Genomic DNA, 25,408 nt, shown 5'->3' on the forward strand with positions numbered 1-25,408 from the left:
AGAGTAGATTAATTCCAAATTGTTGGTCGGTCTGTGACTCTGTGCGACCAGTGTCGTCCTCACAATAGAGACAATATATATCCATTAATAAATGGATGGATCAAAACAAATGAAATTACTCATATATGGCTAGAGCTAGCTCCATTTTGTCCCCAATGATGCTGCAATGTGGCTGGAGGGTTCAGATGGCGAGACAGGTTGCAGCCGACTGTAGCGAAGCTATATGGCTGCCTACTAGCTAACGTAGAAACAAGAAACTGCTGGAAAGGAGTGGGAGAAGGAAGGCAGAGAGGGGGGTTCAATTCATTTCATTCTTAAAAGTGTTAAATAGTCATAGAATGACAGAAGAGTTCTTACTTCTCATTCAAAGCCTCGCAGTCTCGTCTCCCGAAAAAGAGTAGAACTGCACCACAGTATATTATGGGTTTGCATGCATTTATTGTATGGGCCGGTTGTCCACATGTTACGTTATGTACAGTGAGCATTGGGTTCAAGTTATGGTATGAGTGTACAACGATCCAGTGTTTGACCCCTGCAGCTGTGCTGTGCAGCAGAGAGAGAGAGATGTGTCGTTGCATTTACATAGTAGCCAGTTGGGTGAAGCGACGAGGTTGGAATGGGAGAGAAAAGAGAGAGCTGCTGTTTGTAACACGCTCCATGTATAAACATTTTGTGAGTCTGTTCAAAAGTAAATAATATGGTTATGATGACGGAATCATTCAATCATCCACCAACTTCATCCTTGCTCACTCATCCAAGACGAGGGGGAGAGAGGAGAGAGGAGAGAGAGAGAGGGAAGAAATAGAGGAGAAAAGGATGGACTGAAACCCACATTGAATGCCACAATAGGGAAACATCAGCATGACAAAGGCAGTGGTACTTTTTTGCCTACCCTTCTTTTGCTGGTCTTCCTCTCCATCCCTTTTGTCTCTCCTTTCCTGGCCTCTTCTCTCTCCTCTCTCCTCTCTCTCTCTCTCTCTGATATGTACTGTTTCTATCATTCTATCCACCTATTTATATCTCATTAAACTCCAAAGAGAAGGGGGGGTGTAAGACCGTTAGAAGAAATGTCACCGGCAGCTTCAACCAGATGGTGTCCGACTCCGGAACAGCTTATGATATTGGAGGAGATGTACAGAGGAGGGATTAGGACTCCAAATGCAACCCAGATACAACAGATAACAGCCCATCTTTCCTTCTACGGCAAGATTGAAGGAAAGAATGTATTCTACTGGTTTCAAAACCACAAAGCAAGAGAACGACAGAAACTTCGAAGAAAACTTAGTAGACAACAGCAGCAGCAATATCCCCACCACCATTTTCTTCATCAGATCGATCCCTCTGATGCTGCTGCAGCTGCTCTTCAACAAATCCCACTCTATAACTCAACCCAGATTGTTCCCCAGGTATCCACTTCATAACCTCTTCATAGTTTTTTTGGTTAATTAGTTCTTCCTTCCTTTTCCTTTTGTCTTTTATTTTGTAGGTGCTGCTCCATCGTTTTCCTTCTTCTTCTTCATCTATGGTCGAAAGCTTCACGTTCTTAGTGTTTGACTAATAATATTTTTACAAGAAAGTAACAGTTCTCATTGTATGCAACGTTTTGATGTGGGTAGATTGGAGGACTAAAGGAGTCGTCATCAAACGACGACATAGAGAGGTCGACGAGGATGTACGGTCGTGATTGGATGATGATGATGATGGACGTGGGTCCGGCTACTCCTTGTTGCAACAGGCCTCTGAAAACTCTACAACTCTTCCCTATTACAACCAGCAGCAGCCTGAAAGACGAGTGCACCACGTCCGACCACCTTTCCTGCTCCACGTCCACCGACTAACAACTACAAACAAACTACTACAAGTGCATGGCTGGGGGGCTCATCTCTCATCTGTGTGTGGGTGTGGGTGTTGCTCTCTATCTATCTGTCTATAACTATCCTTCTATCTTCTATCTATTATCTAGATATCTATCTATCTATCCATCTTGTGTTTCGTTTCGTCTCGATTTCTGTTATCTGTGTCGAACTATCATGTCTGGAGTCTAACTAGTGCTTGTATGACTACAGCAGCATTACGACATTGAGCACTGTTTTCTTTTTAACATTTATATATTTTCTTTTTCTAGTTTGAAATTAAAATCTGTTATGAGCTCAAGTTTGGATTTTGTTTGGTTTTGATTTTTCTCTTGTCTCTTATGTGTTTGTTAAAGCTGCCAAGTGCAACATCAGTACTTGCTTGGTTGCTAGACTTGTAGAAATCAAATCAGCTTTTGTTGGGTTTGGGAGCTCTCGCTTACAGGGGGTGAGAGGGTGGGGGGGGGGTCTCTTCTCTCTATCTCTAGCAGAAGCCAGAAGCAGACTATCCTCTTTCACACCAGTCTACACTCTGAACTTCCCTGCTTTGCTTGATAGAAGCAAACAATAGGCTTTCGGCCTTGCATGGATCTAAGCCGGGTGTAGATTTGGGACCGAGTCAATGACTGACGTGTCTGATGCCCTTGGGATGCTGCCGCTTTTGTCGTAGCTGAAAATCTATTTCTAAATTCTAACCAGAGAGAGAGGAAAGGGGGAGGGGACCCACCTAAGATGATCGTGACCAGACATAAGGGCATGTGGGCATCTTGAACCGTCCAATATCGATCTCGCGTTCCTTTGGATCCGCTGTAACAATGTGGGAAAGGGTCCTAGCTAAAGATGGTCGATAGATTTGAGATTGAGGGGAACAGTTATGTGATTGAAATGGTTTTGGGCTTTTGGGACTTCTGGCTTTTGGCACCTGATGAGTGATGTTCAATGCCTAGAATGAGCTCGCCGCGACCGAAAAATACCAACACTAGCCGTTTGTTTGTTTGTTTTAAATCCAAAATGCTTTATCTTCCCGCCGTCGTATTATACAAGATATTACACTCGAGTCAATTCCACTCACGTATGCTTTATCTTCTCCCTCCATTTTATTTTCTGTAACTGCAACTCGAGCCGGCCGCCGGCCGGTAAATAAAGTGATGATAGTCGGACATGTTGAAGTTGGATGAAATCGATCTCCGAATCACACTTTACTAGTTAAACAAAAAAAACCCTCTGAATCACATTATCACAATACTCTCTCGTTCTTTTTTAACTCCTTTCCCCACCCTCTCTCTCTCTCTCTCTCGTATATATGATATTTCTTATCTTCGTCTGCTTTCTGCCTTCAACCTATTCTCTCCTTCTGTAACTAGCTTTTCATCACTCCATGTTTTCGATCCCTTTGCTACTTCAGAGAGACCCCACATAGAGATTGGTTTCAGAAGAAAAAAATATTGAGTTTCAGAGAATATGCTCATATCGTCTAAATCAAGTTCTTGGACATTACGCCTCTCTACCATGGAGAAAGGAAAAAAAATCAATATAGAAGTAGGTTGGTGCAACGAACGAGGATGAAATTAAAAAAAGGGTGGGATGCGGCGGCGGAGAGGAGGCCGGTGGCTCATGGCTGGTGAGGCGGAATACAGACTATACAGTGGTGCAGATTGTACAACACTTCTGTTTTTTTTCCTCTCTCTCTCTCTCTTATATATACAATGTCGCATCGCAGCAGTGAAGCTAGCTGAGACTTAGGGGTGTTAATTCGACCGTATTTGGTCTGGTCCAATCCCATCTGATCCAATATGAATTCATTGCAGATTATCAGGTATAATCCCATCCAATGAATATTTAGATCATTTTGGCCTGTCTGAATCGTTCAACACTTTAAAAATTGATGTTAATTTAGATTGATTGAATATCAATCTAAATTATTCATTGAATATCAACAAACCAAATATTAATTCAATCCAGCCCAATCCAAAATAGGCCCATTAACACCCATAGCTGAGAGTCTGAGACACGGCCCACGACGCTAGAAGGCCAACCCAAGTGCACCGGGTTGGCGTCAATCTGATGAGTGACGACCTAAAAAAAATATGGACAAATAGGGATACATACGATGCAGAATTCTGAGTTCCAGTCCCCCTATTAGTAGCCCTCTCCCCTTATAAACCACATCTTATCCGTAAATATGACATTAATTCACGATCAGATGCATTCCTTTCTGCTTTGGGTTATAAAATTCTGATCTGGGCTGATTGGTCATTCTCCCAGAAGAATATGAACCAACTACAAACCAAAAAAAGTATCATACATAATAAAAAAAACTGGTAATCAATCAATCAAAATTCAAAAATTCACGTGATCTGATTGGTATGATATATTTCGGGCATCATAGAAGTTGCCAAAATTTATTGGAATGATAAAGAGAGTAATTAATTACATATCAATATCATAAAGAAAGTATAAGAAACTGTCGAGTGTGAAGTCAAGCGTGCTTCTTCTCACCAACACCCAACACCTTCCTATGATATCTGATCCCAAAGGGGGTAATTTCTTTGTCGCACGTGTCAAATCCATGCCACACGTGCTTAGGGAGGTACCGACGGAAGTAGAAATAATCTGAGGAGAGAGGTGATGGTGTAGCCGATGACACACGGACTTGTGCAAGACCTGGTCGCCAACTGTCGCCCCCAACAGACTTGAGATAGAGATAGCAAATCGGTGACTGGACGCAGGGGCCCGTTACTCGGAACTCGTCTACCGTGCACGCTTCGAATGGTTTTCTGGGTACCTCGTCCAGGACCGCCGGATACAGTGGGTCCACCCTTCTCACGTGCTTCGAGTTCAGATGGCGGATAAGGACGTCGTTGGATTGGATGTCCCCAAATCTTAGGCTCACCACGTTTGATGTCTCCGCACCCTTTGTGCATGTCGTCTCGATTGCCACCGTGTAATTGCAATTTTCCTGCAATATCATCACTAAACCATCAACTTAAATGGCCCCGCATTTTATGTATATACATTAATAAGCATATTATTAATAATTTGATTTAATACGATTGGCAGTTTGGACGAGGAATTCTCGCACAAAACCAAATTATTTTAGATCCAAAACTAGACCAAAAGCGTTTATCGCCACGTATATTCGGTTCAGATTTGCACCGCAAACAAACGGAGCTAGGACAGTAGAACCTGAACAAAAGCGTTTATCGCCAGTCGCCACGTATATTTTATTCCGGGCTCAATTCTCGTTAGTCGTTTTACCTTCAGTTTTGGCGGGAGAGCTTCTTCGGCGCTTGAGATTGAGAAACCGGACATCTCCAGAGCAACAAAAAGGCAAAAGGCAAAGCTCGCTGCTCTCCCCTTCTTCATCTTCGTTAAGTCTCTGGAGTTCAACATCCGTCGGGCGGGATTTACACGATTGGTTAGGGTCTCTCACACTCTGGCCTCTGCATTTTATATAACCCTGTGCACTATAGTTCGTTACTTCCCAGGCTCGAAAGTGGAGGTTCTGAAGCTTCTCCTGCTACTCCTTCTTAGGGTTTTTTCTCTCTCTAAGGTTCCTTATATTTCACTCATACTCTTTGCTTTTTCGTTTTAGATCTTAAATTCTCTCTTAATTGGAGTAAAGTATCTATTTGTTATCTACATAAAGCAATATTCGATCGCTTTTCTTTGTTTATTTTACTTTTTAGCCGTCTATATTGGACAAAATGCATTTCTGCTTCTGGCGTTGATTTTCCCCTCCTTGCTTTTCCTTTTCTGCATTGATGAAAGATCATAAAGGAACCGAAACAGGAAAAAGAGGGCAAGAAAAATGACATTGATATAAAGAAGACAAATGTAAATCTTAAAAGGAAAAAAATCAAGCTAATAAAAAAACGTTTCAATTCACTACTTTGATAAGTGTAAGGCCTATAATCTATCACATGGATGGTTTATATGAGATGATTGTTGATGTAACCGGTTCCGTCACGTATCACTTTTTGGCTAAGTACCTCGTCAGCTCGTCTGCTCCCGAGGCCTGTGACTCAGGGGCTGAAGGGGAGCCCCCTAGCGTAGTGAAACCCGGCTGCTGCCTGCACGAGGTGATCCGACTACCAGCAACTGGATCAGAGAACCCGAGGGTGTTTACCCAGTGAGGTCACTCCGATGGCTAAGTCAGCACTTAGTAGCGAGCTAAGAATGATAGTAGAGAATGAGAGAGCTAGAGAGCAGATGTTACCCATCATTTTTCGCATATCTTTGCCCCTGGGGGGTGAGGTCCTTATATACTGGAGTCCTCGTGGGTTAGGTGGAGCAGTTCCTGGATTCCCACTGTGATGGGACCTGCTTTCGTGTTAGGTGGGGATAAAGCCACCAACTGGTAAGGTTGCCCATTTCCGCCTGACTCGGGGAGTGGGTGAGCTAATATAGCTGTTACAAGTCACAATTTCGTAAAATGCGGGGTACGATGGTGTGTTCCTCGAGGTTGTCAGGTTGGTGCGTGGGCCAGGCCGCCAGGTCGTGCCAAGGCCAAGCTGCCAGCTCATGCCAGGGCTAGGTCGCGCCTGGTGGGACACCATCAACTTAGCAATGGCAAGTTGTTGCCAAAGTGGTCTCGGGTGTCACCTAGTTGTTCTGAGGTGCCAGGCTACATGAGGGTGAGTTGCCTATGGCGAGCTCAAGCTGTCTAGTTGTCAAGGGGCTGCACTTAGTTGGCATGAGGTGCCAAGTGTCATAATGTCATTGGAGGGCCAAATCCGCCCTCATCATTTGCCCCCCACTCCCGACCTGAAAGTAACTCGGCGAAGGGAGTAGATTTCTCCTTTTGGTCCATAGTTCGACGAGCTCGTAGGTGCTGATTCAGTTTCTTAGACTCTGGGAGCTGCTTGGAAGCGAGCTGCCCGTGAGGCGCCGAGGTCTCTGCCAGTTCGGTACTTTAGCCCTTAGATTTTGGGAGCGACTTGTAGTCCACTCTCCTTGACTTTGCCCATGCCGACGAGGCGGCTTGGTCTTCTGCATTAATGTTGCCCATGTCGTAGAGGCGACTGTGTCTTAAGCAACAGTGTTGCCCTTAGGATTCAGGGAGCGACTCGTAGTCCACTCTTGAACTTTGCCCATGCCGTAGAGGCGACTGGGTCTTAAGCAACGGTGTGGCCCTTAGGCTTAAGGGAGCGACTCGTAGTCCACTCCTGAACTTTGCCCATGCCGTAGAGGCGACTGGGTCTTAAGCAGCAGTGTGGCCCTTAGGCTTCGGGGAGCGACTCGTAGTCCACTCCTGAACTTTGCCCATGCCGAAGAGGCGAATGGGTCTTATGCAGTAGTACAACCCTTATGCTTTGGGAGCGACTCATAGTCCGTTCCTGAACTTTGCCCATGCCGTAGAGGTGACTGGGTCTTATGCAGGTGTCGAGGTCAATTGTTAGCTTGGCCTTTGGTCTTCTGGGGGTGAGGAAGTCTTTTGTCAATCCATCAGTTTGCGCCTGGGCCAGGTCGCCAGGTCAGCGCCCATGCCAGGTCGTGCCAGGCCGTTAGGTGGGCGCCTTAGGGCTATGAAGCGAGAGCTTCAATTTCTAAAAAGGTGAGGACTTAGCTTTTGTAAGATAAAAACTTAGCTTTTTGTAGGATGAGAACTTAGCTTTTGTAGCGTTTCCCACAGGTGATGCCAAATGATGTAACCGGTTCCGGTCACGTATCACTTTTTGGCTAAGTACCTAGTCAGCCCGTCTGCTCCCAAGTGGCCTGTGACTCAGGGGCTGAAGTGGAGCTCCCTAGCGTAGTGCGACCCAGCTGCTCCCTGCAGGAGGTGATCTGGCTACCAATAGCGACGGGAACTGAACCAGCTACTTCTTGCTGGAGATGATCTACTCATCTCTATAGATGACGGAAACTGAGGGACCTGCACGAACTAGATCAGAGAACCCGGGGGTGTTTACCCGGCGAGGTCACTTCGATGGCTAAGTCGACACTTAGTAGCCAGCTAAGAATGATATTAGAGAATGAGAGAGCTAGAGAACAGAGGTTACCCATTCTTTTTTGCATACCTTTGCCCCTAGGGGGTGAGGTCTTTATATACTGGAGTCCTCGTGGGTTAGGTGGAGCAGTTTCTGGATTCCCGTTGTGATGGGACCTACTTTCGTGTTAGGTGGGGATAAAGCCACCAACTGGTAAGGTTTCCTATTTCCGCCTGACTCGGGGAGTGGGTGAACTAATATAGTTGTTACAAGTCACAATCCCGTAAAATGCGGGGTACGGTGGTGTGTTCCTCGAGGTTGTCAGGTTGGTGCCTGTGTCAGGCCGCCAAGTCGATGCCTGGGCCAGGTCGCGCCAGGGCCAGGCTGCCAGCTCGTGCCAGGGCCAAGTCGCGCCAAGGCCAGGCTGCCAGCTCGTGCTAGGGTCAAGTCGCACCAGGGCTAGGCTACCAGCTCGTGCTAGGGCTAGGTTGCACCTGGTGGGATCCCATCAACTTAGCAAAGGCAAGTTGTTGCCAAAGTGATCCCGGGTGTCACCTAGTTGTTCTGAGGTGCTAGGCTACATGAGGGTGAGCTGCCTGTGGCGAGCTGCCTAGTGGCGAGCTGCCTGTAGCGAGCTCAAGCTGTCTAGCTGTCAAGGGGCTGCACTTAGTTGGCATGAGGTGCCAGGTGTCATAATGTCATTGGAGGGCCAAATCCGCCCTCATCAATTGTAATCGAAGATCACTATAATCCAACTTTGTTCTGTTCACCAAAGTTTGTTTTTATATGATAGAAGAGTTTTTAGATTGTATACATATGACTATTCTATGTGTCTGCTTTGAACCAGAAAACTACTTTGCCTCATTATAAATTACCATTGGAACCAATTCAGCCGGGGGGCGGGGAATGATTGCATCGAAACCTACAATTCCTATCTTCATGGACGAATACTGGCTTATAACTCCAAATCATTTTCTTACTTGAATGCGGATAATTTACATATTTCTTTATTGTGTTGATCTCTCAATATTCTTTTTCTCATTCTTGTTTAACTATGCCTGTCTTAACCTTTCGCTTCTTAGGGTAAAAAAAATAGTCAATTTTAAGATCTTTGCTTAATTTTTTTCTCGGTTAGACACATCCTTCGCTTTCTATGGTTAAGATATTGCTGTTTGATGTAAATAGCCCATTGGACTGCCTTTTTGGCAAAAGTGTTAGACCAGTTGCCTGTCCTTGAGGCTCTGTCACCTGTCCTTTCTGCCTCCTTGAGTACTGCTGATGGGTAGTGGCCTGCTCCACTCCCTTTGTTGGGTATGGGGAAGGTATTTGGGTCCCAATAATTCCTCCTTCCTTAGCATTGACCTTGCCCTCAAGGTCTAGGTTTGGGAACCTCTTATTCAGCCTTAGATAAGGTTCCCAGGTGGCGTCTTCTGGGGGCATCCCGACCCATTCTACCTTGGCTTCTGGTACAACCTGCCCACCTCGTCGAACCCATCGGAAATCCACAATTTTTATGGGCTTTGTGTAAATGTCCCCTTCTTCAGTGAATTGGGTTAAGCTAGATGAGATAGGAGTATGATTTCCCACAACATTCTTGAGAAGAGAGATGTGAAACACCGGATGAATCTTCGAGGTAGCAGGGAGGTCCAATCTGTAAGCAACAGGGCCCACTCTTTCCAGCACCTTGTAGGGCCCATAATACCTGGGAGCTAGCTTGTGCCAAGCCCGTCTTACCACTGAGACCTGGCGGTAAGGTTGGAGCTTAAGGTAGACAAAATCACCCACCTGAAACTCTAATGGGCGGTGGTGAGAGTCATAGCTGATCTTCATTCGTTGCTGGGGCTTTGTCAAATTGGCCTTGAGCAGTCTAAGAATCTCGTCTCTTTCTAGTAGGCGAGTCTCTACTATTGCCACCTTGGACGACCCATATTCATAGGGTAATATGGGAGGGGGTTCTCTGCCATATAGGGCCTTGAAGGGTGTCATCCCTGCAGCTGACTGATAAGTTGAGTTGTACCAGTATTCTGCCCACGGAAGCCAGTGGACCCATTGTCTAGGCTTTTCCCTATGAAGCATCTAACGTAGGCTTCTAGGCATCGATTAATGACTTCAGTCTGTCCATCAATTTGCGGGTGATAGCTGGTGGATGGGTGCAGTCGGGTTCCTTCCAATCTGAAGTACTCCTTCTAAAATGAACTTAGGAAGGCAGGATCACAGTCCGAGACAATGGATCTTGGTATTCCATGCAGTTTTGCCACGTCCCATATGAAAATGTCGGCCACCATTGCTGCAGTGTAAGGGTTAGGCAAAGCAGAGAAATGGCTATACTTGGTGAGGCGGTCAACCACTACCATGATGACCTCTTTTCCTGCAGAACGAGGAAGTCCCGTGATGAAATCCGTGGAGAGGTCTTCCCACACTTGCTCTGGAATCTTGAGGGGTTGTAGAAGGCCCGCGGGTGACTGTGAGGAGTATTTCTGCTGTTGGCAAGTTGGGCATTCTGATACATAGTGCAACACATCCTTGCGCATTCCTACCCAATGGTAGTGGCTGCTGAGTCTTTTTAGGGTCCGTAGCACCCTTGAATGTCCTCCCAACGCGGAATCATGAAACAACTGTAGCAGTTCAGTTTTGTGGGTGGAATTTGGAGCAACCACAAACCTAACCTTGAAGAAAAGATCAGGTCCCACAATTTGGTAACCCGAAACCTGAGAAGGGTCACGTTTCCACTTTTCCCTGATGTCTTGCAGCTGTGGATCAGATCTGGCTTCTTGCCGTATAGCTTCAAATAAGGGAAAACTGGGCTGAGAGCAGGTTAGTTGGGCCAGCTCTTCTACCCGTGATAAGGCATCAGCTACTTTGTTGGCAGGCCCAGGTTTATACTTGATGTGGTAGTCGAATCCCATTAGTTTACTAAGCCATTTTTGCTGCTCCGGGGTGTGCACCCTTTGTTCTGCTATGTACTTCAAACTTTGTTGGTCTGTCCTTATGATAAATTGGCGTCCCAATAGGTATGTACGCCATTTCTGTACTGCCATTACCACGGCCATCATTTCCTTGACATAGGTGGACTGATTTTGGTGAGCTGCTGAGAGAGCCTTGCTGAAATAAGCAATGGGTTGCCCCTTCTGCATCAGAACGGCCCCCACTCCGACACCCGATGCATCACACTCTATCTCAAAGGGCTGAAAGAAATCCTGAAGAGTGAGGACTGGAGGGCTAGAAACTGCTGTCTTCAAGTCTTCAAAGGCCCGTTGGGCATCACCAGCCCACCCAAGAGAATCCTTCTTTAACAGGCGTGTTAGAGGGGCGGCCATAAGCCCATACCCCTTAATGAAGTGCCTATAATAACTGGTAAGCCCAAGAAAACCCTTGAGAGCCTTTACAGTAGTGGGCTTGGGCCATTTTTGGATGGCATCTATCTTTTCTGGGTCTGCCATGACCCGCCCTGCAGCAACCACATGGCCTAAGTACCGAATCTGTCTTTGTTCAAAGGAGCACTTTGTCAATTTGGCATGCAACTGGTGCTCTCTCAGAATTGTGAGGGTAAGTTTCAGATGTTTCATATGGGTGAACCAATCTTTGCTGTAAACCAAGATGTCATCGAAAAATACCAGAATAAATTGCCTTAGGAAAGGCATGAAGACGTCATTCATGAGGGCCCGGAAGGTGGAGGGCGTTGGTAAGACCAAATGGCATAACCAGAAACTCATAATGGCCACCGTGGGTCATAAAGGTTGTCTTGTGGATATCAGCCTGGTGAACCCAGATCTGATGATACCCGGACCACAGGTCCAGTTTGGAGAACACTTGTGCTTCCCCTAACTCGTCCAGCAGTTCATCAATGAGGGGTATTGGGAACTTGTCCTTCACTGTAATCTGATTCAGGGCCTGATAATCTACGCAAAACCGCCAACTACCATCCTTCTTCTTCACTAGGAGTACTGGGGATGAAAACGAGCTGGTGTTGGTCTATATATGCCCCTTGTCCATTAGCTCTTTTACTGCCTTCTCAATCTGGTAAGAGGGGCATCTGATGGTCATGGGCCCGGGGTGGAGGTAACTGGTTTGGTTCCTTGAATATGTCACCAAACTTATCGAGGATCGATCTTAAGGTTTGGTGTTGGGCTTCAGTGGGTTGGTCACAGTCCTAATTGTTTAAAATTGGAACTGTGGGCCGAATGCCTAAGTGCATAAACAAGGACTGTCCAGTATCCTTGGAGGCCCGTATTATAGAGGCTAAAGTATCACCTCAGGGATTAGGGGGCCGCACCCCTTGCAAATGGCAGGTCTGTCCATTATTGTCATTCTGGTCCAATCACATAGTGCAGGACCTAGGCCACGTAACCAATGGATTTCTAAAATAATATCAGCCCCCGAGAATTCCAATGGGTGGAGATCTACCACGAAATTATGGCCCTGTATGAGGATCATTTCCTTCTTACATACACCATCACATAACATCTGATTCCCATTAGCCACATGGATTGAAAAGAGAGGAGTAGGGTGTATAGTCATACCTAGTTGCTTTGTCAAACGGCAAGTGATGAAATTCAAAGTAGAGCCACTGTCAATCAAAACCATCACAGATCGGCCAACCAATCTTCCTTCTACTTGCATGGACTGAAGAGGGTTGAGGCCCATGAGAGCATGTAGGGAGATCTCGGCTCCAACAGGTTCTGGTTCGCCTGATATCAGCTCACAGTCTTTGACGTGCTCTAGTTCTGTCCCCTCCGGTTCTCCCTCTGTTTGAAGGAGAAATACTTGTTGGACCCAACACTTATGGCCCAGCCCAAACTTATCATCACAGTTGTAATAGAGGCCCTTCTCGCGCCGGGCCTGCATCACAGCCCACGAGAGGCGCTTGAAAGGCACAATGGGCCTGGGCAAGATGGGCTTCTGAGAATCCCCAACTTGTTTCTGGGGTTGCTGTTCGGCCCGCTGGAGAGCCCTCACATTCGGATAAGATGGCTTGCTGGTCCTGCGCATGCTATCAATCTTCTCTTCTTGCAAGCGAGCCATACCCACCGTCACCATGACTGTCGCTGGTCGAAGAGCTCTCACTTCCAGGCGGATGTCTTCTTTGAAACCTCCCACAAAACACCCAACCAAGGCCTTCTCCGGCCATCCATGTACTCTGGTCACCATTCTTTTGAACTCGAGCTGGTAGTCTGCTACTGTCCCAGTCTGTTTTAGTCGAGTGAGGAGTTTGTCGTAATCCACGAATCTGCCCAAGTTACCTGAGGATGGGTTTGTCGATACCACTGGAGCCAGAGAATAGCGTCTCCTTCTAGGTGAATGGAGGCGATGGCGACACGCTGGTGTGTAGGGGTTTCATGATACTCGAAGAATCTCTCTGCTCTGAAGATCCAAGGAATGGGATCTACACCGGAATAGTTTGGAAAATTGATTTTAGTAACCTTTCCGGCGGGGTAACCCCCAGTTCCCTGGCTACCGGAAACAGAGGCGTCGGCCCCTGTTGGCTGATTGGTCTCGCCGGACTGTTGTTGGGAGGCGAGGTTAGAGATGACCACCTTGAGATCCCTGAGTTCGTTCAGTACTTGGTGGAACCCAATCTCAAGTTGGTCGACTCTATCTTCCATGGTAGAGGATCTTGTCTGTGGCATAGCTGGTGTGCAACCTTTCTCTGATACCAACTTGGTGAAATACCGCTCACCTCGGAAGCCCCTTCGAGAGTGGCTTAACCTCCTGAAACAGAAAGTGGAGAGGAAGAAGAGAAGGGAAGGTAGGAAAAACAGGGATTCAGTGAGAGAGAAACAGGGGATATTCATTCCTTCTTTTCATTGTAAGAGTATGGCCTTATATAGCTGGCCTACAGGTGTAATCATAGAGGGAATATCCTCTGATTGGCAGGATAACTAACTCTGGGAAGTATCATGGAGGGAATATCTTCTGTCGGCAGAATCACCCTCTCTTTGTGTAACTAATTCTGAGGCTCTGTCGCCTGTCCCTGAGGCTCTGTCCCTGATGGGTAGTGGCCTGCTCCACTCCCTTTGTTGGGTTCGGGGAAGGTATTTGGGTCCCAACAGAAAATTTCTCTTTATGGACTTCTATTTCTGGGAGTAAAAAAGCCAAAAATTAGCATGGACTATGATTCCATTTGTGATCTGTTGGGGTATATGGAAAAAGGCAAAGACATATCTTTGAAAGACAACTGTTCTAATAGATCATCGATACCAGATATCTGTTTCATTGATATTGGATTGGACATTCCAACAATTTCATTCTGAATTTCAAATTTTAGCCAAAGGGTCAATGTTGTCAGACGGACCGGACATTAACTGCTTTGGTTACTAGGTCACTGGTGGTTGACCCAGTGATCTGTGGCAGCATGCTTAAATCCATAGTTATAAAATAAAGGCATATATAAAACATGGTTTTCAAAACCAAATTGGACCGGACGGTCAGACCGGAAAAACTGGGAACCAGTCACCTGACCCGTTCCGTTTTCCCTCAAAACTGCTTTTTTCCCCCAAAACCATTGATTTTGGTCAGTAAACCGCTGAACCAGCCAGTTAACCATTTGAACCGTTCGAACGGTTTTGACCGTTTTCCATTTTTTTATTTTTTTCAGAATGGGCCGACCGTTCGAACCAGTAACCGGACCCCTGACTGGTTCGGTCACCGGTTCGTTTTTAAAAACCATGATATAAAATAATAGCTCAATGACTGTTGTCTTTTCTTTGCGTACTTGTGACTCAGGATCAAGTCACCTCATTTGCATTTTAACATAAAAATAGATATAATATGCATGTAAATGTTATAAAGAATAAAAATATTCACAAGGTGGCATGTGCCTCGATTGGTCTGTATATCAACTTTCAATCAGGTTGTGCATGTGGTCATTGAAAATCTGATTTTTACTAAACCATCTGGATCAATAGCAGTTCTTCCGTGTTTTCAAAAACTCGAGAGAGAATGTATTTACAAAACTGACTGGGTTGTGTGTTAACTGGTCCAACCATTTCGTCTGATCTGAGTCTGACAAACTGCAAATCTGTACTTGGATCTGATTTTAGTCAACATTAGATATTTTTAGATGGTTTTGAGAGTGGATCTGGTTGTATTTGATGTTTTTTTTTTTTTTTTTTTTTTTTTTTTTTTTTTTTTTTTACCTTCCTGGCACTGTCAGTGAAATCCCTTCAAGACTTCCACAGATTGTAGCTCTTTTTTTTTTTTTTTTTAGTTTTAATGAATTTACTTTATTATGGAAAAAATCTTGCCATGCTCCTACATAAAGTTTCAAGTGTGATATTACTCGGTGAATCTACAAGAAATTAGAACCTTTGGGATTGTTCATTTTATTCCTTGCATGTCAAAAATCTGAAGATGTGGATAAAACAGGTAGGTGCCAATCCTTGAGAGGTCTATTTAAGATGTTTAATACCAATGAAACATTTGGTATGAAAGATAAGCAATACTGGTTCTCTTTCTTTTCTATGTGAACAGTAGGCCATCTCCTGTTCAGATTCTAAACTATAACTAATGTAATCTCCATCATGGAATGAATTGGCATCATCTTGTAAGCTTTCTTGGTTAGCATTGTGTCCCTAAACAAGGGAGAAGACTATAGTTATTTGTGCTACAATTCCTGGAAGAGTTACTATAGGAACAGTATGGCAGAGGGGTGTCATTATATCATCTAAAGGTATCAATCCTATGCAACAATGTAGAGAATTTCCTTGGAAAGAAAAAGTAGTTTTGGAAAATGGCCTGGTTTAATTGCTGATCGAAGAAAAAGGCCTGGTTTAAGAAACTCTGGAGAATCTTGATTTAACAAGCAGATACATGAACCCAAGCGCCTACAAGGACTTCATCCAATCTTGATCTGTTTAACAAGAATTTGCCCAACCTTTGATCTGTCTTATATATCACTCCCCCTTAGAATGTGACTTTTGTGGTGACAAAGTGTAAGTGTAGCTATCTACTCAGGGCTGGTTATGGTGACTCAGGTAGGGCAGAAATTTGGGCTGTTCTATAAGGACTACAGATGGCAAAATCTCCAAATTTCAGAGGCATATTTGTTAAAGGGGATTCATACATTATTGGATGGATAAAAAGGAACTACGAGGGATTGTGGAAATATAGGCACATCCTAAGGGGAACCAAAATGATGACTTTTGAGTTGAGAATAACCTTTAGATGGATCCCAAGATAAGAAAATAGCATAGCTGTTAGCCTGGATAAACAAGGGGTTAACAGAAAACAAATATTTTGGGCAATGTTTTAAAATGCGAAGGTGTGGCGTGAAGCATCCTACCATCATAAGGTGTGAGGCATAAACAGGACACAAAGCCATAAGCCTCTCAAGAATAGATTTTTAATTAATGAATAATTAAAAATAAGATAAAAAATAAAGAATGTAGTAAATATCCAACAAAAATAGATAATCTACGAGAATTCATATGTGCAATTTCTAATAATAAAACCATCACATTTAGAAGTATCACCATCAATAATTATATAAGTATCAGCAGCCATCAACATATTTGATACATAATAACTTTTTTTTTTCAGTTTTTTTTTTCAAAATTGTTTCAGGGGGTTGATTTTAGGCATGCATACCCCCTGTAAGTGGTCAAAATCCAAAACACCCCCTATCTGGGGTATCAGAGAACTCCCAATACGATATGATATGCCTGACACAGGGTGCATCGTACTGAAATTTTGAACCTTGCTTGCAAAGTTGCAAATCAAAATTTCTCAATTAACATTTCACACAAGTTGCACAATATTAGTATAAGCAAATGAATGTAATGCATTAAAAGAAATCAAAGTTACAGTGCCCCTACTTCTATTTATATCATTTTATCATAACATCACAATAAACAATTTTGGAGAGTTTTCATCCTCTTCTTCTCTATCATGTTAATATATAACAGGGAAAACAATAAAATGGTTGTCCATACTTGTGACATTTTTATTATAATAAACTAGCTCCAAAGGTAAGAGCATACGAGGCAGTGTTTTCTTAGCAGTTCACATGGTACATGCCTCCAGCACCCTTTGAAACATTGATTTTAGGTATGTTGTTATTGTCTACTAAGTTTTCTTGAAGGCTTCTGTCGTTCTCTTGGTTTTGAAACCAGTAGAACACATTCTTTCCTTCAATCTTTCCAAAGAATGAAAGATGGGCAGCTATCTGTCATATGAGTTGCATTTGGAGTACTTCTCCCTCCCCTAATGCTTGAATATGGAAGGTATAGGTTGAAGGTCAATAGTATCCAAGTAATCAGCTCCAAGTCCATGAAGAATATTAGGCTGAACCATGGTAAGGATGTTTTTCAGGGAAGCTGTTTCAGATACAATGAATGTCTCAATATGTGGTGCAGTGGATTCATTCATTGTATGCATTAGGTCATTGTCTGCACTTTGTACTGATCGGTAGAACCAGATTCTAACCACTAAGAATGTTTTTTAGGGGGAACTGTTTACAGTGAATCTCTCAATATGTGATGCAGTGGAATCACTAAATTGTAGGCATTAGGTCATAGTCTGCACTAGTACTGATTGGTTGAACCAGATTCCAACCAGTGAACCCTGTCCTGAAAGGGTTGATTTTAAGATAATTGTGCTTACCACCAAAAAAAGGAAAAAAACATGTATATGATTTAATTCAAAGCAATATGTACGAGGATACTCACCAGTTGATATTGTGTTTTGTGCTTCACATTTTTGGGGATCAAGGGAAGGTGAAGCTTTGAATGGTCAATGATTATAGTGGAGCAAATCGGCCATGAAAACAACGAGTGTTTAAGGATAGGAGACAGTGCCCGGTAGTTTTTGTCTCCATTGTTTAAACAAGCTCCTTAAGCTACAGTGTTCAAATTCATATGGTTCACAACTTATTTGCAAGTAAATACTTCTTATACTTCTACAATCTTCCCAAAGTTATGCACAGTTTTGACACTCCGGATCTGCTACCCACAAAATGTTTCCACATCTATACCCACGGAACACCACCGCCCTGTATTGGAATATTCCTAATGCACAACTGCAATGTCCCGTGGGGTAGAGATGTGGGAACAACTTGTGGGTTACAGTTCCGAGCTCCAGTTTTTTATCGACAGGTTTTACTTGCAAGAATGTTTACAGGCATTGTATTTGCATATGGTAAATGGAGGAGGCTCAGGCATCAGAGTATGACAAGTGGGCTGAACCAGAGGCTGGAATTTACTGTAGAACGTTAATATATTGCTATTTCAAGAGTTTTGATATTTGAACCAGGGTCTGTCGACTCTCTCCTGGGCTGGCATAGGGGAAGCAACCAATGTTAATCGTTTAAACAAAGGAGAGTAGCCGAGTAGGCATCCAAAGTAACAGATTTGTGCTGTTTTGGTTGAAGGGTACGTGGGAATCCTGCAAGTGATATTACTGCCCTTTAAACCTTTCGTTACATCCTGAAAGTTGAAGCAGAGAAAAGGAAAAGCCTCCAACTAGGCTTCCCCACCAAGAGTTGGGACCTTTGGCAGAAATCCTTGGTGGGAGTTACAGTAATCAAACCCAAACCAAACGTTTTCAGGAACAAATGTCCTGAAGTAGAAAAGGTAAGAAGCTAGCGAGAGGCGATCATCATCTCGTCGATGAAGAACCTTCACCCAACCGGGTCTCCATCTATCTGCTCCAAACTGCTTGAGGTAGAGCGAGCACACACTTCGACTCATGCACGGCCCATTTGTGTCGAACACGTCCACCGCACATCGTTCGAACGCACGGTACGTGCCTCCTTGCTTCCTTGCGCCTTCTTTGGGAGCATTCAGTGATTTGGGGTTCTTCAGATGCTTCACGACGACGAGATTACCAGCAAAGTCGCCGAATCTAACACCAACGACATCTTTGGTGTCGGCAGATGGTGCACATGTTGTCTCAATCACGACGGAGTAAGTGCAATTGGCTTGCGATGCATGGGACATAGGGTTGGCCGGTTGAACCCCGTCAGCCAAAGGAGAAACGATTACAGAGAGGGCAAAGATGACTAGGATGATGGTGGCTTGGGTGTTCATGGAGAATCCTAACATGGCTACTTTGGTTATCCCAATATACATGGTGGGGTAAATTGTCCATTTATAGCGTGCACGAGAGGTCTCTTTAGATCAGATTCTCTTCTGATAAAAGGCAAAGCTAGAGGAGGAGACAGTAGGAATCCTTGAAAGTGGCTGCTTCTGTTCAAAGGCACCGTTTACAAACAGTCTGAATTGATAGCTTTGAGAAAAATAAATAGATACTGATATCCACTTTCACACCATTCCTCGTCATGTTTCATATCTAAGACTTTCTTAATAGTTAATGCTCCTAAATAAACAATAATAATAATAATAATAATAATAATAATAATAATAATAATAATAATAATAATAATAATCACTGCTTTGTTGTTGAAAATACCAAAACTGACTCACCCTTCCCATTTATACCATTTGAAGGTGCCAAGGGCTAGCAATTCGAATGTGGCCCTCGTACAGTCACAATGATGATCAAGTTTAGTTGCTTTTAAAAGTTATAATTTGTTGATTTTGTTATTGTGTAGCTTTTATCAGATGAGTGTCTATGGAACTTAAGTCCACCATGCACTATATGTACTTAGTTTCCTAGCTTAAGCTAGGAGATTATTCTAACAAATAAACTATTAGAATGCTTGAGTCTCGAGAGTAAAAAAGCATACCTTCCATTCCATGTACGTTGTATTAGGCTAGAGATGTCACCACTCACCACGATGTAATGGAATCATCCACTGGCAAGTGGCATCATCGCTTGTCTGCTGTTTTGGTGAGAAATAATCATAAAACGTTGCTTGCCTGGTACCTTTTCTTTTAAAAGTTATTCAACAATGGAATGGATTATGTAGGTTCATCCTCAACTCAAGTAACCCTAATCCTTAATGTTGGATGTCAGGATATGACCCATCAACTCATCCACCACACATTTATATGATCTTTATTTTGTTTTTTACTTTCTCAAAAATATGAGATTTATCCTGAGCTTGCTAAATTCTATTAGGACCTCGGCCTAGATTCAGAAGGCTGTGGATTCCGCTTGTGGTGCAACTTGGGCGGGCAGTTCGATCTCGGACCAACTGTCTAGGCTTGAGCCCAAAACCCCTGGTTTCCCATTTTTTTAGGTTGAGCCCGGTCCTGATCTTTAGGTCGTCCAAGCCCAAGTCCAATTTTCCTATATACATAACATTACATACTTACACACATCTATATATATATATATATATGCAAATGCATACATGCATGTATACAAAATATTCATACAACCTTTCAGTGCATTGTATCTAATAGGCCCATCTATACGCAACTGACAAACTTGAGTCTGGCACAGGTCTGAGCCCAACGTGAATATGTCCAATTTCAGTTTGGGTAGGGCCTAGACTGGACAGATCAAATTTGACGTTAGGCTCAGTCTGGACTCAGGCCTCAAGCCCAATTCTTAGGGTTGGGCCTGGCTTGATTTAAAACCGTCCCAACCTGCCCCACTTGCACAGTTGCACATCTAGTCTCCGTGGAGGCGCTGATTCAGTGAAGTTTCCGACTGACCCAGTGGCATGGCAAATTCTAATTGGATGCAGTAGAGAACTAAAGTAAAGATGATTTTCAAAGGAGTTAGTTGGTTAAAACTTAGGGTCCATTTGGTTCACAATCAGAATCGGAATGATTTATTCCCATAGTCTGTTGGTTCAGACAGAAATGGGAATGGGAATTAGAATCAGCAGGAATGAGATTTCATTCCCAAGGGAGGGGCAGGGAATGGCCATTCTCTCAAATGGGGGAATGCGGTTGGCCATTCCGGCAAGAATGGGAATGGAATTCCGATTCCGCCCAAATAAACAGTTGCAATTAAGATAGCCCATTCTGATTCCGATTCCAATCTCCTATTCCTGCAAACCAAACGGGGCCTTAAAAGTTAATCAGAGCATTATTATATCAACTTCTTGGGATTTGGGAATCATCAATTTGGATTCCGGCTATGGTCCCTTTTCTTAATTAAGATATATCTCAAGCAACACAATTTGGATGCTGCTGACACCATAGCTGGGTTCCGAATGGACAAAATCGTAGGCCTCTGTAATGGGCCATATGGTCCATGGGCCGGTATGCCTGTTGTCACCCATTCACAGTCATACAAGAACGTTAACTTTTGCTACAGGAAAAGTGGGTGGGGGTTTCTTCTCCCAGAAATATTTTCACTCATTGGCGCCAAAAAAACTGTTATGAAACAATCAACCAAACACGATATCTGCGCTTGGAGCAAAGACTGGGAGATCATCGACAGCAGTAATCCTCTCTGGAGGAGATTGCCTCAGTTGCGGCAGTGGTATATTGATGACGAACTCATCAGTAGCTCGAGATGATGAACCTCCTGCTAACCTCTGCATATCGAACAAGATTTTGGGAAAGAATTATACAGGTGCGAAAACACAATCAAGAGTGAGCGAAGAAGGAGAGAAAATGCTCGTTAGAGAATTTGGATCTGATGCTTGGAGCAAAGACTGGGAGATCATCGACAGCAGTAATCCTCTCTCGAGGAGATTGCCTCAGTTGCGGCAGTGGTATATTGATGACGAACTCATCGGTAGCTCGAGATGATGAACCTGCTAGCCTCTGCATATTGAACAAGATTTTCGGAAAGAACAATACAAGTGCGAAAACAAAATCAGGAGTGATATAAGGAAAAAAAATGCCTGTTAGAGAGTTTGGATCTGATCTGCCTCTCTCTCCTCTCGTAATCCTAATCTCCTTATCTCTGCTGCTTCTTATCTTTCTATCTTCTTTTCTTCTTGTGATGTATTTTATCTCAAACTCTCAAGAGTTCTGTTGTAATCACAATTACTAACATTATAAATACACAGGGGTTCGGCCTGCCATGACAACCCTTTCATTTTGAATTCAGTCGACCATTACTTATTTCTTCAACTTGGTATCAGATCCAAGACACCATGGCTTCCAATGGTGATACAGATTCGGTCCAGAACTCAGTGCAAAATTCTCAGATCCAAATTCTCTAACGAGCATTTTCTCTCCTTCATCACTCACTCCTGATTGTGTTTTCGCACCTGTATAATTCTTTCCCAAAATCTTGTTCGATATGCAGAGGTTAGCAGGAGGTTCATCATCTCGAGCTACTGATGAGTTCGTCATCAATATACCACTGCCGCAACTGAGGCAATCTCCTCGAGAGAGGATTACTGCTGTCGATGATCTCCCAGTCCTTGCTCCAAGCGAAGATGTAGATAGGAAGGATAACACTCCACGTAACCGATCGTCGGGGAAGTGGGTCCATATCATTCCTGTGATTGTGTTACTTTGCATCTTGATACTATGGTGGTTCTCTCATCCAGGTACGTTTTTAAAGATCTCAAGAACCAAATTTCTCTTTTGCTTCATCTGTTCTTTTCTTTCTTTCTCCTTCGACTTTCTTTTGAGGGGTGGGTCCGAGAGTTCTTTGTTTCCCCCTTGTCTCGTCTTCTCCGTTCAATCGGCCGGTAAGTCTCATAGCTAGAGTGAAAGAAATATCAAAGAGAGAGAGAGAGACTGTGCCACTGATCTCTTTTGTTCTTTTTGTTCTTTCTTTATGAACTATTGTTTCTTTCATAGTCCAATTCTCTGTTCTCTTTCTTGCCAACATGCTTATAATTATATCCTTAATTCTTGATTCTATGTTTCGGCTTGGCTGAGTTAAGTATGAAAACTTCAGTTTCTTGGGATAAAAATTGAAAATGGGCCATCTCATCTTGCTCTTTCCAAGAAACCATCAAATGGGAATAGTTTAATATTTTTTCTAGTAAATGGTCTAATAATCCTCCATTCTGCTTGTATTTCACCTACCCGTTAAGTGGTTTTTCTTCCTTCCACTGAATACCTCTAGTTAAATTTCTCAGTTCCCTGCTTAAATTCCCAGTTAAAGCTTTGCTTTCTATTAATAATCACTATTTCTTTATTGAACAACAGTTAACGTGGTGATTAAGGATGGAAATATCGTTGCGGTAAATCGTATCACATTGCAGCCTTCAAATGATACTCAAGCCAATAATGCAAATGCTTCACCACTGACTACTCCAAAGGAGTATTTTGTTTCAGAGGAGCTGAAGGCTCACAAAGAAGCCGATACACTTGGTCAGTCGGTAAAAAAGTAATTGAGTTGTGTTTTCTTCGGGGTTGGACATATTTCTGAATTTGTTACCAGTTAGAGAGATTTTGATATTTTGTTTAGTTACATATTTGTTATATTGGAGTCTAGAGCACTACCAAGAAAGAGTACGATGCTGTATTATATCAATTAGAAGTTATAGTAATGTGAACAGAAACTGATTTTACCTTCATGAATTCACTCCCCCCAAAAAATACAGATTAATGAATCAAAAACTAGTGCTACGATTCAGTTACTTCACCACCTTTGCAGTTGCCCACGGATATGTGCATTGTGGAACTCTTCTTCGATGGCAGAATCCTACAACAATCCCTCCTCGGTGACTGCACAGGAAAAAAGATATCTAGTTAATAACCAAAATGCAGAGAAATACACCTCCCATCACCTATAGACTACAGTCTATAGATGTGGTTGCAGGTGGAGGTGGTTAACAGAATAATAATTACTTGAGGAAGAGCTTAGTTAATTAATTATTACCTTCCGCCAGCGAAGGTTGTCTGGCCTCTTGAGGACGACAATGGACTCGATTGCAGCTGGGGAAGCCATTTTCCATCGGCAATAAGGTTGTCTCTCTCTGCTGCGGGAGTAGGTAGACACAGTTTGCTTCTTGGCTCGATCATAACGAACACTGCTCATGTAGAAAACGAAGGCCTTTTGGCAAGGGTGCTTGGTCACAGGCCTGGTGTTGAATGCATAGGCAGTGTAATCAGCCCTTTTGTACCAGTTGAGGAATGTCCTGCTTGGCATTTCTAGCTCTCTGGGTGAAATGGTGCCCCTCAGGATTTGGACCACGAAGCCCCACGATACAGTGATTGACCAATATCGCTTCTTGTCATAGCAGATAGATTGTTGCATTATACTTGCCGAGTCATATTTGATAGATTGAAAGAGGTGTTGGAGAGCCTTTTCTCTGCTCATGCGGGGGAATATCGGATCCACCACGTCCAGATGATGCAACGACACTAGCGGAGAGACGGGGTGTGCACCCAAGAGGCCCAAGAGATTTCCATACACATCATACTGCAAGTGCATGCATGAAATAAGCAGTATACGTATAAGCCCAGATGGATGGATGGATGCTAGAGCCTATTACAGTAGTGCTTAATGGGAAAGAAAGAACGATTCATGATTCAAAAGCCGCCCTAGCTATATTCTAGTAATCAATAGTTCTGGTGCGTTGGTTTTTTACCTGATGGAACCCTGCTTCTCTGGTGAGGGGTACCCCCAGCTCAGCCATGCAAGCTTGTATCCTGTCATCACTGCCATACAGACCTGGATACCTCTGGAGGCACCGATCCTGCATCTTCTCCAAAGCCTTGGCCAAGGGATAGCTGATAGCAAACCCACCGCCCCCATATGCCATTGAATAGGAGAAGAATATGTTCTGAACATGGCTCTCCGACGAGCTCCCAATATAAAAAAACTGGCGATGATCATATTTGGCGAGTACCCGCACCACGTTATCCACCACAAACACTGTATCGTCATCACCCATGACGAACCACCTCACATCTTTGAGCCCCAGCCTCGCTGTCTCTGATACCACTCTCGATATCCTTAGCGCTTCCCTTCTACCTTGTCGATTCGTATATGGCATCTTTGTCGTGTTGCTGGATATTCGTATCTCCGGCAACCCCTCATTCTTCCTGATCCTCACTGGCTTGTCCATCCACACAACTCCTCTGGTCTCCCTTGGCCTCCACCACTGTTTTATGTACTGCTTTCTCTTCTCCCACAGATTCGACGATGCTGCTATGCCAAACACAATGTGTTTCAGCTCCGTATCGAAAAAGTGGGATTTCGGAGGCATTTCGATTCGTGGGGCCTCCTTCTCTTGTATCGGTTCTTTTTCTTCTTCTTCTTCTTCTTCTTGTTCACTGGTCGTGGTGGAAGAAGAGTTGGAAACCGCTACAAGATGTTCTTCCGTAGAAAGAGCAAAGGCGGAAGTGGAACATTCTCGAGGTTCATTTGCAAGGAGGAAATTGGAGGAGTAAAGAATGTAGAGCATGGAGATGACGAAGAATGTCAAGGTGATGAGGTTTCGAGAACCGCCAAAGCTTGATGACAATGTCCGTTGCTGTGCTTCTTTCATTTCTTCCCAAGTTTCTAGTTTCTTATTATCATAGTCTTCAGGTTTCCTGTTGTGGTTATTTTTGCCGCCGCTTGTGTTTGCACCCATATGAGCATTGAATGAAACAGGGAAACACAGAGATAAGCATAAGGTAAAAAAACATTGTTGTTCAGCTTGAGAGAGAGAGAGAGAGAGAGAGAGAGAGATTGCTTAACTCTACTTTTGGAGTCTGTTTTAGAATGATCTATCTTCAAGGCTAGTCTCTCTCCTATCCTACACCGGGTATTTCTCCCAGAAAACCTTTTTGTGGAAGCATTTGTAGCTCCTTGACTATGCTGTAGGAAATTTTCACATGTAGACTTAGCCTCTTGAGGGCTAAGCAT

The 25,408-nt window shown here is 43.7% G+C and overlaps 3 protein-coding genes across 4 annotated transcripts; 2 read left to right on the forward strand and 1 right to left on the reverse strand.

Annotated features, from left to right (window-relative positions):
- Positions 1-958: 958 nt before the first annotated feature.
- On the forward strand, positions 959-2,154 carry LOC148868249 (WUSCHEL-related homeobox 3-like). Its single transcript, XM_088972282.1, has 2 exons — positions 959-1,406; positions 1,617-2,154. The coding sequence occupies exons 1-2, from the start codon at positions 1,068-1,070 to the stop codon at positions 1,836-1,838; spliced, it is 561 nt and encodes a 186-aa protein (XP_088828408.1). The 5' UTR covers positions 959-1,067; the 3' UTR covers positions 1,839-2,154.
- Positions 2,155-5,007: 2,853 nt separating this feature from the next.
- Positions 5,008-23,126, forward strand: LOC148868250 (uncharacterized). Of its 2 annotated transcripts, XM_088968760.1 has the most exons (3): positions 5,008-5,406; positions 21,657-22,145; positions 22,756-23,126. In XM_088968760.1, the coding sequence occupies exons 2-3, from the start codon at positions 21,893-21,895 to the stop codon at positions 22,938-22,940; spliced, it is 438 nt and encodes a 145-aa protein (XP_088824886.1). In that variant the 5' UTR covers positions 5,008-5,406; positions 21,657-21,892; the 3' UTR covers positions 22,941-23,126. The 2 variants fall into 2 exon arrangements, 1 of the variants encoding a protein (XP_088824886.1); XR_016107027.1 differs by lacking the exons at positions 21,657-22,145; positions 22,756-23,126 and adding an exon at positions 17,900-19,049 and having other exon boundaries at positions 5,146-5,406.
- On the reverse strand, positions 23,050-25,279 carry LOC148868251 (uncharacterized). Its single transcript, XM_088968757.1, has 3 exons — positions 24,144-25,279; positions 23,432-23,974; positions 23,050-23,277 (listed from the first exon to the last, which is right to left on the reverse strand). The coding sequence occupies exons 1-3, from the start codon at positions 25,131-25,133 to the stop codon at positions 23,176-23,178; spliced, it is 1,635 nt and encodes a 544-aa protein (XP_088824883.1). The 5' UTR covers positions 25,134-25,279; the 3' UTR covers positions 23,050-23,175.
- Between the last annotated feature and the right edge of the window lie 129 nt (positions 25,280-25,408).

The sequence above is a fragment of the Nelumbo lutea genome, chromosome 2, assembly GCF_056320005.1.
Source record: "Nelumbo lutea isolate HS-2025 chromosome 2, American lotus-T2T, whole genome shotgun sequence".
Classification (NCBI taxonomy): domain Eukaryota; kingdom Viridiplantae; phylum Streptophyta; class Magnoliopsida; order Proteales; family Nelumbonaceae; genus Nelumbo; species Nelumbo lutea.